The sequence below is a fragment of the Adelges cooleyi genome, unplaced genomic scaffold (genome assembly GCF_023614345.1).
Source record: "Adelges cooleyi isolate 19-005CV unplaced genomic scaffold, UGA_ACOO_1.1 ACOO_flye_CR_arks_rails_tigmint_CR_PRNA_30, whole genome shotgun sequence".
NCBI classification, from domain to species: Eukaryota; Metazoa; Arthropoda; class Insecta; order Hemiptera; family Adelgidae; genus Adelges; species Adelges cooleyi.
The window spans coordinates 140,493-155,106 of NW_026095971.1; the positions used below are offsets into that span (position 1 = coordinate 140,493).

Here is a 14,614-nt window from a genome sequence, read left to right on the forward strand (position 1 = left end):
ATAAGGATCAAAGACTGAAAGGAGACTGATATAACAATGTGTTGTGGAAATTCAAATATTGATATAGTGTGCCTATTATCACAGACTATATTAATATATATATAATTTATGGTGATAATGACTGAATTTTGTTTTTAAAAATGTATGGTGCATACTCAAAATTTGTATGTACATAGTCTTTAGGTTGAATGGATCCTACGGATAATTAAAGGTTACGTTCAGGAGTCATAAAATAGAATTTATGAAAGTATGTATGTAAGATGATGTTTTGATCAGCAAGCACATCATGCTCAAACTAAGTATAAAACAAATTTTTTTGAATTTTACTTACCAAATGTCGTTGTAAAATAGAAAACAAGTGTGACACACAATGTTGTCATAATATTTTTTTGGTGCACCATCAAACAAGTCCATATCCGCATCAAATAAAATTGGATATCAAAACGAAAACAGAAAAAAACATTCAAATTATAATAAAATAAATTAACAATAAGACTTGTAAAAAATGGAAAAACATATTAGATTAAGTACATTGTATATTGGTATTATTATTAATAAAAAAACTTTATCTTCTTGAAATATTCAATGCAATTACAAATCATTAGATATTAATAATGTGACAACATGAAACACTGCAAATAATGTCTGAATAAGTCAGTCTCTAAATTTTGAAATATTAGGCGTGTTAATAATTAAGCAGCGTGTTTAAAGGAGGATTTTCAAATTGATAATAAATAAATTAATAAAGAACATGTTCTCAGGATTCTGAGAAAATGGTTACGTCCATTATCATCTGTTAACTATAAAAAAGTTGATAAAAAATATATTTGTCATTGACATTTATATTTTAAATGCATAATAATTACATAATTTTTTAAACTTTTGAAATGAAATGTATTGTTTTATATTTTCTTTTACTGATTTTCGGGCCAAATGTAAGTCAGTTGTTTAAATAAGAAACTATTTCTTTTATATTTATGAAATATGATGACATATTTTGTGTATATGGAAAATTATTAAACAAACATTATTTTATGGTGTAACAATAATAATATCAAATCAGTGTATAGTGTCCCGTATTATATTACTCATGTTACAACCGAAATTTAACACTTATGAGTTTTGTGCAGTTACCCGATAATAAAAAGGGTTTATGTTTTAGTTTTTTTTAAGCCGGTTCGATTAATATATCACCGGCAAAATGATGTGTATAATTTTATATTATGTATACTAATAATAAGAAATATTACTATGTTTACAGGGTGATAAATTTAACGTAAGATACTGATTTTCAACTAAAAATAATCGCAATTTTGTAGTTTTTCTTATTTGGAGATACTTAAGTACATGTTATTTTACAATATTAGACAATATTTTAATTTTAATTTGTTTTCCAGATCTCTATCAACTTTTAAAACTTAAAAATAATTTTCTGGAAATATTGACTGGAGAATAACCAGAACTAGACAAAAAACTTTTAAAGTCACTCAAGTTTTAAATTTAAGATGGAAAGTGGAGTGTGGTAGAGTAATGCGCGCAAATGAAATTATATAACAACACCCCACTCTTCCTCCCGTCATAAATTTTTTATTTTTATAATTTTAAAAGTATCGAAAAATGGTTAATGGCCAATCAAGATGTTCAGCAAATTATTATTAACTTAAAAAGATAATTAAATGTATAAGTTACCATTGAGGTTTTAAAAGTTGACTGAGCTCTGAAAAATGCTAAAAAAGATAAATATTTAGTAATTTTATAATATTTAAAAATAACATAGTTTTTAAATTTCTAAACACTACAGGGCTGGCGATGAGTAAAGATGGTAATTTTAAAACTATCAGAGCTGTACATAATTAAGCAATCTAACGATTTTAGCAATAAATGTATTATTAATCGCATGCACAGTCCAGCTCAGACTAATTAAATCATTTTAGTATTATTATTAATATTTTCGATAGAGGAAAGTGATCATAGGTTTAAAAGGATACGCTATACATAGAATTAAGGAGTTTACACGTTACTGAAGTATAAAAACTAGACAATAGCCTAAAGAAGACAAAGAACAATGTATACTGGAAAACGAGATAAGACTACTAATATAATTTATTCACTGAACAGAAAATTCCTAATTGTCTGGTAATATTGTTATTATTACATTATCAGTATTTGTTCCACTATCCAAGTTATATAAAATTGAGTACATTAGTATTAACATTCAAGCGAATTAAAAAAAATAAAAGTCACTCGAAAATATAAAATTATAATAATTAAATAAATAAATGTCAACATAATATAATATGTTAATGTTCAATACGAAAATATAATGATTAATAAAAATAAAACATAAAACAACAATAATTACATCAACAAAGAAAAATCAAAAAATCTAAGGGCTGCTATAAAACGATAAAAGTGGAAAAAATAGCAAAATCTTTTAGAAAAAGTTATGTTGATATGTTTGAAAATTAAATTAAATAAAACAAAAAAACTATTTCGGGAAGAAAACTTACCGGGCATTTTCGGAACTATCGGTTTAACAACAATGGCTGTCGGTTGTTCAGTCACAGAGAGCGAAAGATTTTAAAAATATAAACAGAAAAACAAAAAGAAAACAAAATATAGAAGATTGAAAGAGTGCGTCCAAGAATAAATAAAAACATAATAGCTTAGATACGTGTTTGGTTTACCTAAAGATATCATATTATATAGTAGGTAAGTTTAAGATACATGAAATGAATTAAGGATAAAGATTTAAGTTTAAATGGTTATCTCAAGTTATTTATTTTTTATTTATTAAAATTAAGATTTAATTAAGTAAGAAAGCGTTGGATTGGAACATAAACGACTAGCGAATTCTGATATGAAAAATATTATTAACTACCTGCTGGCTAATTTTAATAAGTTATCCAATTTTTAAATGTGAAGAATGAAATTGCTTATGATAAACTAGAAGGCAAGGTAAAAGATATAGGTATATTAACAGTTACTGTTAGCTATTTAATTTCGACCAGCATTATGCAGCATAAATGCATGTGTAAATATAGATGGTAACTATTCCTGATGTTTTTATTTCCATTTGGAATAATTTATATAATTACTATAATATGTTTTAAAATTTTAACAAATAATAATAAACTAATTAGATCTAATGGCTTATGATATAGCACATACATATTTTATTTTATACTTAATATTTTAATGTGTAATATTTGTTATTTAATGAAAAATATGATAGATACCTAGAAAATAACGGTCAAGTTCAAATAGCAAGAATTAGTTCATATCTAATTGGTATACTGAAATTGAAATCAAATACTAAATCATTCACTGTCAATGAAGTACATAAATATACTGAATCCTAACAATTACATTGTCAGTACTTCAGAAGTTCAAAAAAACTTAAACAATGGATGACCTTAGTTTTGAACAGTAACTGGTAAGTAAATTATAAGTTGGGTTTTTAAAAGTAATTAAGTATATTTAAAGCAAAACAAACGAAAAACATTCAAACATTTATAGGATTATCCCATTGTGATATTCATAAATGATAATAAATTAAAATCAATTAAGAGTAGTAAAAACAAAATAAAAATAAAAAAATGTGTTAGAGAGGAGTTTTGAATATCTACGCAGGGAGCAGTCCATTTTTCTAGTTGCATATTTAAATGTATTTTCTACTTATCTAAACCAAGATAATTATTACAATAATATATTTCTTACCATCAGCTGTAATCCCACGAGAAGCATAAATTATGATATTAAAAGAAAATAATAATAAAGCATAGTTCATAAAAGTAAAGTTAATACATTAATCATATACAATAAAAAATTGTTCTCCAAGTGTAATAGTAATACAAAATATATATATATATATAATGTTAAGAATATCAAGCTTAATTTTTCGTAATATCAAAATAACATAAACTGCCCTACTGTGAAAAATACTTCCTTGATCTGTTTTGCTATATCTTTTGTTAAAAGCTCTGATTAAGAAAATATGAATTGTTTAAAAAAATGTATGTATGTATATATATACATGTATATGAATATATAAATATACACATTTATATATATATATTAGGGTGGTCCTTATAATTTTTTTAGTTAACTTCAACAATATTAACCCGTGCATTTGCACTAAATATTAGAGGACCATCCTGATATACCAATATTATATATATCAAAATTAGAGGAATGAAAAATACAATTTTTACTTGAAACATAATGGAAAAAAATGTAATTAATATTATAATAATATGAAGAAAAAAGATTATAGGTTGACACTTACCGTCTTCAAGTGTATCTTCTCCTTCGGTCATTAATTCATCGTCTGAACAAATATTCAATAGATTCACTAACATCTCGGTAACTAAAATTATATCATAGAATTCAGTTTCAAATTAAACACAATAAAATAAAAAATATTTATGTAGTGTACTGCACCTTTTTCGCCTACAAACGGTAGAGACCAGGTGAAAACATCCATGAAGTTTGGCAGCCAGTATGGATGAGGTGAACAATTGAATTGTCTGATGTTCATTACGTTGTTTTCATACTTTAAAACGGCAGCCTGTAAAAACAACGATCAAAAGAACGCATATGTGAGTTTGGATAATGATTTCCGAATCGAGTTTCAATGGTCTGACTTTATTATTGTACACATCTAAGTAGTTGGGCGCGGAGAATATGGTAATAAGAGATGGAAACCCGGTAGTTTGACTCTTTCTGTACATTCGGTATCTAGAGAAAGAAATCACAAAAATTAAACATATTATTTACTTAATTTATTTTTAAAGTATTAAATGATAAACTGATTACTTACCCTGCGTCTTGAGCTTCATGTGCTCGTATGATGGATAATAAATTGTTGCTCTGTAGAAAATCACAGCATGCCGCATAACTATAAATCATTAAAAAACAAGTTTTTTTTTTTTTTTTTTCTAAACGGTTTAGTGAATGTTAACAGAAGTACACATGATATATTTTTGTATGGAGAAATGCACAAAACGGCGGAATAATTAAGGTATAGGCGTGGTGAAGTTAAATAATGGGAATCCCTATCCATCCAAAACATATCAACGTACAATGTTCCAAAATAATGTTAATTCCTTAAAAAAACATTTTATACATGATATTAAAAACTTTTTATTGAAGTTTTGCACCCTAATGATTTTTTATCACATAAATGGGTTTTCAAACTGGTGGGAAGGGTGTTAAAATATTCGCAACACATTTATCTGAAAACATTTTGGTTTTACGAAGTATATTATCCGATTTTTTATTGTTAAACATTTTCTTATCTATACATTACTAAATATTTCATACGTAGACTTTATTAAAACTAGAAATATAATGTACAAAATCCAAAATTTGTTTTAAAAAACACATTTATTATTAAAATGATTATTATACAACTAATCAAAATTTTAAACCTTGAGTGGGATATTGTATAAACACTATTTACACAATTCGCTGATACTCCCACTTGAGCTGCGGGCAGCAAAGAAAAATTAGGTCGGATAAGGAAATTTTGGTACTCCAGTGGGGACAAGGAAAATGCAACGGTAATTTGTGAGCACGGTTGATGACGATGCAAAAAGATACATAAGCTTTTGAAGGAGTGACCATACGAGTTATTAAAGAAGAACCCTTTCAAAATACTAGTAAAGCAGTCGGTGACAAAATCAAGAAGTCTGGGCTAGAAAGTATTATACAGAAAAAACTTTTGGTACAGGTAGACTTCCTCGCATGTATGGCGTCCCGAAGATACACAAAGAAGAGTGCTGCTACTCAGACCAATAATCAGTGCAATGAAGGATATTTGTCTAGAAAAGCTGCAGAACAAGATTGGGAAAAAAGAAACGTTCGTCAAGGATTCAGCTAGTTTTGTGGAAATGCAGCATGGAGAAGAAAAGCTTGTAGAGTTTTAGAACCCTTGAATGAAATTGACGCGAACATAAAAATTACTATAGAGAAAGAGGAAAGAGGTAAACTACCGTTCCTGGATGTATGTGTTGAACGACGGGCGGATGGTACTTATGGTACTGCAGTTTGCAGAAAGACTCACACAGATGGATACTTGAATTCTCAATCACACCACTGTCCTAAACAAAAAGTGGAAATCGTATTGCTGATGGTGGACATATAGAAGAAGAAAAATAGCACCTCAGACAAATGTTACGCAGCAACGGATATTGACCTTGAATGTAGTGAACTAAGTCTTACAAACGCAGAATGGAAAAAAGAGCAACAAGGCGCAGAGTTCGCACAGTTTCCCAGAGTGAAGAAGGCACAGTAGTTATTCCGTTCATAAGTAGATTGACTAAACGCATAGCATGGATAGCAAGAAAATGTAGTGAAGGACAGTATTCTCAACAGTGAAGAAATTTGAAGAATTTTTCCGGAGTCCAAAAGATGAACTTTCAAGACTACATACTTCCGGCGTATACATGTAGTGCTCTTGTGGTCTTTCGCATACATCGGTCAACAGGACGACCCATTGAAGTACGCGCCAAAGAACACAAAAAAGATGTGGATACAAGAGAACCAACAAGTTGGCCGTCTATAACCATGGTTAAAATATACAGGTTATTGCACATCGTCTCGAATTGTTATCTTCAAAAATAAAATGACAGCATAACGGGATAGCAATTTTACTAATGCCGAAACGTTGGCAGACAAGTCAAACTACTTAAGTGAGAGTGTCCGGCAGTTGTGTAAATCATCTTTTTGCCTGTTTATATCAATCAAGCATATTTGTAAATTGCCAATAAATTATTTGCTAATTGATAATATTACTGTTCAAAAAAAACTTTACTTACTCCACAAATTGGTAGTAGGCTTTTTAAATAAGAAATCCCTAGCTTAGCTTTAAGTACTGTTTTTCACGTTTTACACGACTTTAATCTCTCCAATCGGGGCTCAGACGGTATAGATTCGACAGTTTTGGGGAGTTTTACAGTTGGCTGCCGACCTAACACTTACCATGAGAAACAGATGGCCATTTCTTCCTCCAGACAGTTGCCAGCCTGGAAGACTATCAGTCAATGGCCGAGATTAAAACTGGCGACTATGCGTTATAACATTGCCACTTTATCTCACTCAGACACGCGTCTGCCCCTCTAAGTACTTCCTTGTGATTTTTTTTCACATTTGAATAACAACCATTTAAATTTGAAAACTTGAAGACTAATTGAAAATTAAAATTTGATTCAATTTTAAAAAAAAATTCTTAAAGCTGAAATGTGTACCCTTTAAAATCACTCTCTTGATATTTCACGATAACAGTTATTTTTAAGTTACTGTCCATTAAAACTGATAACTTGCCAAACCATATTTTAGTTTTACTAATCTTTTTTTCAAATTGAAAACATTTTAATTAGTTAAGCTTCAAATTTCCCATGTCAATGAAATGAGAATATACTTAAGAGTTGAACTAGGGATCTGTAATTTTAGGTATTTATTATTTTAGGCTCCTATCAATTGAAAGGTTAAGTCGTAGAAAAAAAATGGGGGGGGGGGGAACAGTAATATACATTTTAAATTAGAATAATGGAAAAAAACATGTTTGGGTCGAATACAGCAAAGAAAAAAGATAGAATAAGATTTCTAATATTTTAGATATTTTATTCTAATATATTGTAGCTTTGTAGGTATATCTGCTTAGTTGCTTATAAGTACCCTAATAGTTAAAACAAACGATTGATTGCGCCTATTAGCATTTAAAATGTAACTAAGAACAGTGGTGTATCCGTGTAAGTGTGGGGATTTCATACTTACAGCTATGTTTTGAATAATGGTTATTTAAAGTAGATGTTTTACAACCCCTTTTTTTTAACCTAATTTTGTTTATCATTCGTTGTGTAACTGACCTAGCAGTAATCTGCTAAAGCGGTGAGTAAGAGTGAATAAATAACGATGTTGATGAGTATAATTACCTGTAGAAATACGAACAGCCCCTAACACTATTGTGACTGAAATGTTCGGCGTTTTTTTCGCTGCCAAAATCTTCAAGTGGATCCGACCACAAAAGATCACACATGGGACCAAAAGCTGGAGGCTCTTTGAACCGATCCAACTGCCAATTGATGAGATACATTAGTTATCTGTGTGTATGAGAATACTTTTTAGCAAAAAAACTTACCCTTCTAATATCATCTAGATTATGTATTTCTGGCGACAGTCCACCGTGAACACATAGGAATTGTTGATTCATGAGCGCAGCTAGTGGCAGACAATCGAATGCCTCCATACAAGCGTCATACACCCGCTCGGAATATTTTATTTTACCTAGAAAAAATAAAAAACCTTTGTTAAGAAATACAAAATTTAGATAACAAAATTGGTCTAGTATTTTGACACTGGTTTGGGTTGACAACCCCTTAGAATAAGGGATGAAAACGTTTTCTTTATTTTGCTTTTTCTAGCAAATTTTTAGGACGAAGTCTGAAAAATCAGACAAAAGATAGATCTCTAGTGTGGGGCTGTAACATAAACAGTTTTAATAAAAAAAAGGTAAAATATAAATTATTTATGTCAATTTCTAGGTGGTTATGTGTCCGTGAATCAACGGTGAACAGATATTTGAAAATATTTTCATTACATTGTTAATTACGATATATGAGTAACTATGGCAATAAATTATTAGAGACAAACAATCAACCCAATTCGTATCCAATTTATAAGTAAAATACATTTTTATCATTAGGTTTATATCGATATTTGTACTTCTAACAATACAGATTCGCATCGGGGAGTTTTTTTAAAAGTGATTTTATCAATTTCAGTTATAATAATTCATATAGACCAGTAGCCACCCCCATCCCAATATACTTTGTCCTCCCTATCCCCCCAATCTCACTTTACTGTTTTTTTTAATTATATATCTATTATTCCTAAACGGATGCAAATTAAAAACCATTTATCATTGAAAATTTCAAACGAAAACTTTAGTCCTCAACATGCGTTTCTTCGATGTAAAGTGACCAGGCTTTTCACTCGTTTAGCCCTTACAAAACCCGATTAAATGATCAAAACCGTAAACCCAATTAACCCGAATGATTCTGATGACATATAACCCGATACACCCAAAACCGAAATTAAATTCCAGTTTTCACCCATAAATCAGTATACAAAAAATATTACATTTTCGAGTGACATATGAATTGGTATGTATATATTTCAAGATGAATTGAGTTTTAAGGCTCTCGCTGTTCATTATGAACGACCTAACATTAACTCGAAAGCCTATACTATAAAAGGGTAGTTTAAAAAAATTCCGCACTGCAGATACAATCAGGAAGACAACATAGATTCTAGTCTTAAAATGAAGACATTTTAGAAGAAATATTGGAAATTTATGTGCCTGCGAAATCCGATTGCCCAGTAAAATTGAGAACTAAAAACTGATTGGCTGCATTTGCTCTGTTGCGTACAATAATTTTTTTTTTTTTCAGTAAAGAAGGACAATAATTTGGAGGGTGCATAGATATTTGAATTACCCAACACGGGAATATTTAACTGCGTTTTAATATAATACATTTGATTTACTTACATTCTTGTTTAAATGTAAAGTATTCGGTTAGATGTCTACATTCGTGGTTTCCTCTTAATAGAAACAATGTAGTGGGATGACATAACTTCAAAGCCCATAAGTAGAGAACACACTGAAAATAAACAAGAGTCAAGAGTTAGTGAATAATTATTAACGCCCACATACTATTTTTAAAGCGTTTTAAATACTAGAAAATTGAACACACACATGGAAATAATAAATTTGCATATAGTATCAATAGTATGGTTGAGCGTACACTTTGTTCTCTGTTGTAATTAAAAAAAAATAAATATACAGTCCAAAATAACATTAAGATTAATTTAATTAAAATGTTGTGTTTTTATGCAGGGACGTCATTCGAAAGGAGTAAGGTTGTGTGGTGTCAATCCTTCAAGTGGCCTTAAATTGGTCTGGCCTGGTAAGTAATTTTATACAATTTCACATTTACCTTAACTTTTTACCAATTCGATTACATGAAGTACTTAATTTTTTTCCTTATCATTCTTATCACTTTTTAAATTTATAAGTGCATATAAGAATTGTTATGAAAGGTTATATCTTGTACACTTTATTCACTTATTTTTCTTAATACTTAGTTATATTTTTCCTTTTAACGAATAAGTAAAAATTAATAAATAATAAAATATTTAAAAAAAAACCTTCATCACAAAATAATAATAATAATAATATATTTCAGCAGTTGACTTTTTTTCCGTAGTGAAGGGTTTTTAAAATACTGCATTATTTCATAACTTATAAAATATTACATCACAAGTGTTGCTCGGGTTTTCCTAGATTTCTTCTAACGGTGGTTATGGTAATTACGTAATAACTAATAAATTAAAAACAGTAGTAATAATTAAGGGCGGTGACATTTGTTTTAAATGACCTTGACCTTGGCAATGTAGTAAATGGCCTTCTTGACCACTCGCAAATACTGGAAATATCTGAAATGACGCTGCTATTTTTAAAAAAACATTTCTAACATTGATAATTAAAAATATTGATAAACGTAAATGATAATGTTTAGAAAAATGTTATAGAATGTACACTGTAGTATGGTTAGCAATTAAAGAAAACAAATTATTTAAAAATCCGTGTGTATACGTTACCTCTATGCTGAAATACCCTCTGTCGACATAGTCGCCCAGAAATAGGTACTTTGTGGTTGCAGGAGGACCGCCGACTTCAAAAAGCTTCATTAAGTCATAAAACTGGCCGTGAATATCGCCACAAACTGCACATCAAAAGTTTATATAATTTAATAACATATTTTTTGAAAAATCAAAAGACGATATTGATATGTAACATTTAGTCGATACATTTATATATATTCAATAAGAAGAAGATATTGTGAAAATAATAACAACACCCAGGTATTGGATTATCCTTATTATTTAGTATTTGGACTGATCAATGCGGAGTAGCGAAGTTGAAAAAAGTCACTCCTTCACAATTCACACATGAAATTTTGAAAAACAAAAAAAGCACACGAGTCTGTAAGCCATTATAGGTAGGGGAGACAACAGGCACACGGGACAATGCCAGGGGCACCGATGCCCAGTTAGTTGACACGCTACCATCTTCGGACCGCGACATAATTATTCTAAAGCCATTTACTTATTATTTTACGTTACCTTACTATTATATGAACTTTCCTTCTTTCAACTTTACCCGTACTCTAATATGAATATTCGATAAATAACAAAATTTCACGGTCTTTGCTGACACCATTGATTTCACAATATACAGATGGGTGCAAGACGATTGCGAATCACTAAACTCAATATATGGAACGCGTATTGCGTATAGTCGGCTACTTATGAAAATGTCCCCTTGTAGAAGGCTGTCACATTTTGTGTAAAGTTATTGTTTTGTCCATGATATTTAATGTTTTTTTTTTTTATGATTTATAATTTATACGACGCAGTTATTACCATGTTTTATCATTACCTAACCTAACATTTCTATGATTTATCAAGTATATCAAGACCACAGACTAAAATATGAAAATAGTCGGTGATATTACAGTGTTATCATCACCTAATCTAACATTATTGTTTTTTTTTTTTTTATAATTTTAGCATTTTTACTTGTTATGAAATTGCTACAAAAAAGGCTGCCTCTTAGGTCAGGTCATTTTTCAACCTGAATAATATGCGTTCCATATATTGTTGCGATCAGTTGCGAACAGTCGTTAGGGGCAGTATCTTTTTCAAAAACACGATTGCAAACGTTTCTAGTTTTTACATGCTATCTCTCATGCAACATTGCTGTATAGATCTTATCGACGACTACATATTATTATAACAAAAGTAAATCTAATATATGGGTAATTATCAATCCAAGGAATTTTAAGTCCGCAAACTTTCACTAGACTTGTGTTTTAATTTTTAGGAAACTTGTTTACTCTTTACGCAAAATAGTTACGGCACAAATATGGCTTTGCTCCAACCATTTTTCAACCAGTAGTTAAAGTTTTTGGGTGCGATTTTCAGTCCCTCACTTTTTCAAAAAAATATTATTATGAGGGACGGAAATTTTACATTTAGTTTTATAAAAGTTCAATGTGATAACGTCTTATTATATTATGTCAATAATAGTATTATATTGTTATGTATTATGTTGTTAATTAAAAAAAATTGTTCGTTTATCTGAATATTTGTTTAGTCCTTCGCACTGCAGTTCAGTCTCTCACCACTGCCGTTCAGTCCCTTATAGTGGCAATTTCTTAAATTCAAATTTTCTACTAAACTAAGAATTTCTATGAAGGACCTTTAATGGTCTTTAATGTGAACCATATGCTTAATCAGAAACCAAAAAAAAAAAAAAATTCGTAAAAAATTAACTTTTTTTAAAGTGAAAAAATGGATGTAAAAATTCCTTAATTTCAGAGAATCACCCTCATATTTAATATTAGTAATCTTCTACAAAATCTCTATACCAAACAATATCGGCAAAGCATGTTTCGATATAATTTATTGTTATGAATTATGATACGGTAAAAAAGGTCATGTGTAAGTTTGTTATTTTAAAATTTAGTTTATACAATTATAAATATTTAAAACATTTTAATTCCCTAACATAATAATACTTTAAATTGTCAATAAATAAACAACGAACAAAACTTATATCACTACATTTAAGTTTCAAAAGTTGATATAAAAAGTATATAAAAAAATTAATCTAAAAATAACGTTTTTATGCGTCTTAAAAAGTATAAAATAACCCTCCGGGGATCTTGATAACCAAATAGGACAGGTGAACTAGAAAAACGTGGGGCGCATCATTCTATTTAGATATTAAAACCTAAGCTTTCATGCTAATGCATTAAGTTGTCTCTCATAATGCTGTCTCTCTAACCGAACGGACCAGAAAGTGATAGTATGACTTTTTATCGGAAATGAAATTTAATGGATTTCCGTGCCACTTGCCTTAAATTTCATTGCAAATTGAAAAGACTTAATTGCTATTCTCTCCAAAGTTTGTTTTATGTAGGTTGCTTCAATTTTTTTTGTTAACTACCTACTCGTACTTGCTTAGTAATGTGGTGCTCAATTTTACATGACATGTCATTAAGTATTATTTTACTTAGAAGAGAAAATATGATTGTGCATGAATTATGAGTTAAGGTAGTTACTAATGAGAAGAGAATGTTATTATAAATTCAGACGTGTGAAGTAGTAAAGATGCGCCCCACGTTTTTCTAGTTTACCTGTCCTATTTGGTTATCAAGATCCCCGGAGGGTTATTTTATACTTTTTAAGACGCATAAAAACGTTATTTTTGGATTAATTTTTTAATATACTTTAGTTATTTTGTTCTTTTTCGTTTTCGTATGTACGTATCTATATATTTAAATGTACAATGTTATAAAAAGTTTATAACATGTTATAGAAAAGGCTGCATGGTCAGAAGGATTATCATAAGAATTAGTAATCAATTTAAAAGCTTATAATTTTAGGTTTATTACTGTATAAATTATCATAAAATTTGAAATTAAGTTGTAATTACTATATAAATTATCATAAAAGTTGTAAGAAAATGCAAAAAAGTGTAATGATGGGAACGGGTTTGAACCTGGTACCGCTCATTTTTGAACACCGTTCACGCCCAAACGCACCACGCATAATTTTTGCTGGCGGATGAGAAATAAGTCTTTTTGAATTGCATTATAATTCCACCCGGAACGACGGACAAGAAATCTACCCCATTTTAACCCCCTTAGGGGTGGAATTTTCAACCTCTTGTGGATAAATAATGCATTGTCATCGAATTGTGAGCTACCCTGAAAGTTTCAGCCGGATAGCTAATCGGGAAGTGCTCGAAATTTGAGTTGCAATATTCCACCCGGAACGACAAACAAGATTGTGAGTTCATAAAAACGTTATAATTATAAAAATGGGTAAAATTAGTAAATATTCGTATTGCTAGGATTGTGATTTAAACTTATTACTGTTTACTTTATTTTGAAAATCGTGCTACTGACCTAGTTGAGCCTATACATTTTTGTACTATGTTACCAAAAATGATGATACACTGAATGTTAGGTTTCTGGCCCAAGCGACAGCCTTCAGGTACTAAATACAATGTTATCGGGAAAAAAGGACAAAAACGCCTATTTTATGTTATATTTTCATTTTCTGGTAGCAATTTTAACAGGTATGAACTTTTAAGTATAGTGTACGTGTCCAAGCTATAAAACCATCAACAAGTTATGCATTGATTAGTGCACAAGTATCGAAGTCCTATGCTGAATCCGATTTAAACTTCAAGCTTTGTGAGGTACGGGTTAATATTAATATTTTTCAAAAATTGTTTGTGTTTAAAAAATTATTGAAACTCGAATGGGGTATTACGTTTACACGCCTTACTCCCATTTGGATATCTTGACTGAGCGAACCAGTCAAGATATCCAAATGGGAGTAACCGCAAGGCGTGTAAAAGCGCTATTTCGGCGTTGTAAGAAATACAATAGAGGTACCGAAATGTTATAATAGTACAACAAACACATGTCAACATAACCGCCGTCCCAGAAAGTTTAAATTGTATAATATTATG

General features: G+C 29.8%; 1 protein-coding gene across 2 annotated transcripts in view; it reads right to left on the bottom strand.

The window, feature by feature from the left end:
- The window catches only part of LOC126839354 (serine/threonine-protein phosphatase 2B catalytic subunit 3-like), a 54,298-nt gene that overhangs the window by 2,856 nt on the left and 36,828 nt on the right, over nt 1-14,614 (bottom strand). The window contains exons 3-11 of one of the 2 annotated variants that reach the window (XM_050574640.1): nt 10,666-10,790; nt 9,554-9,665; nt 8,144-8,289; nt 7,938-8,077; nt 4,823-4,900; nt 4,647-4,740; nt 4,444-4,570; nt 4,289-4,369; nt 2,511-2,546 (exon numbers count right to left, since the gene is read on the bottom strand). In XM_050574640.1, the coding sequence (XP_050430597.1) occupies nt 2,511-2,546; nt 4,289-4,369; nt 4,444-4,570; nt 4,647-4,740; nt 4,823-4,900; nt 7,938-8,077; nt 8,144-8,289; nt 9,554-9,665; nt 10,666-10,790 (939 nt within the window). The remainder of the gene's footprint in view (nt 1-2,510; nt 2,547-4,288; nt 4,370-4,443; nt 4,571-4,646; nt 4,741-4,822; nt 4,901-7,937; nt 8,078-8,143; nt 8,290-9,553; nt 9,666-10,665; nt 10,791-14,614) is intronic. The other variant, XM_050574641.1, reaches the window with a different exon arrangement.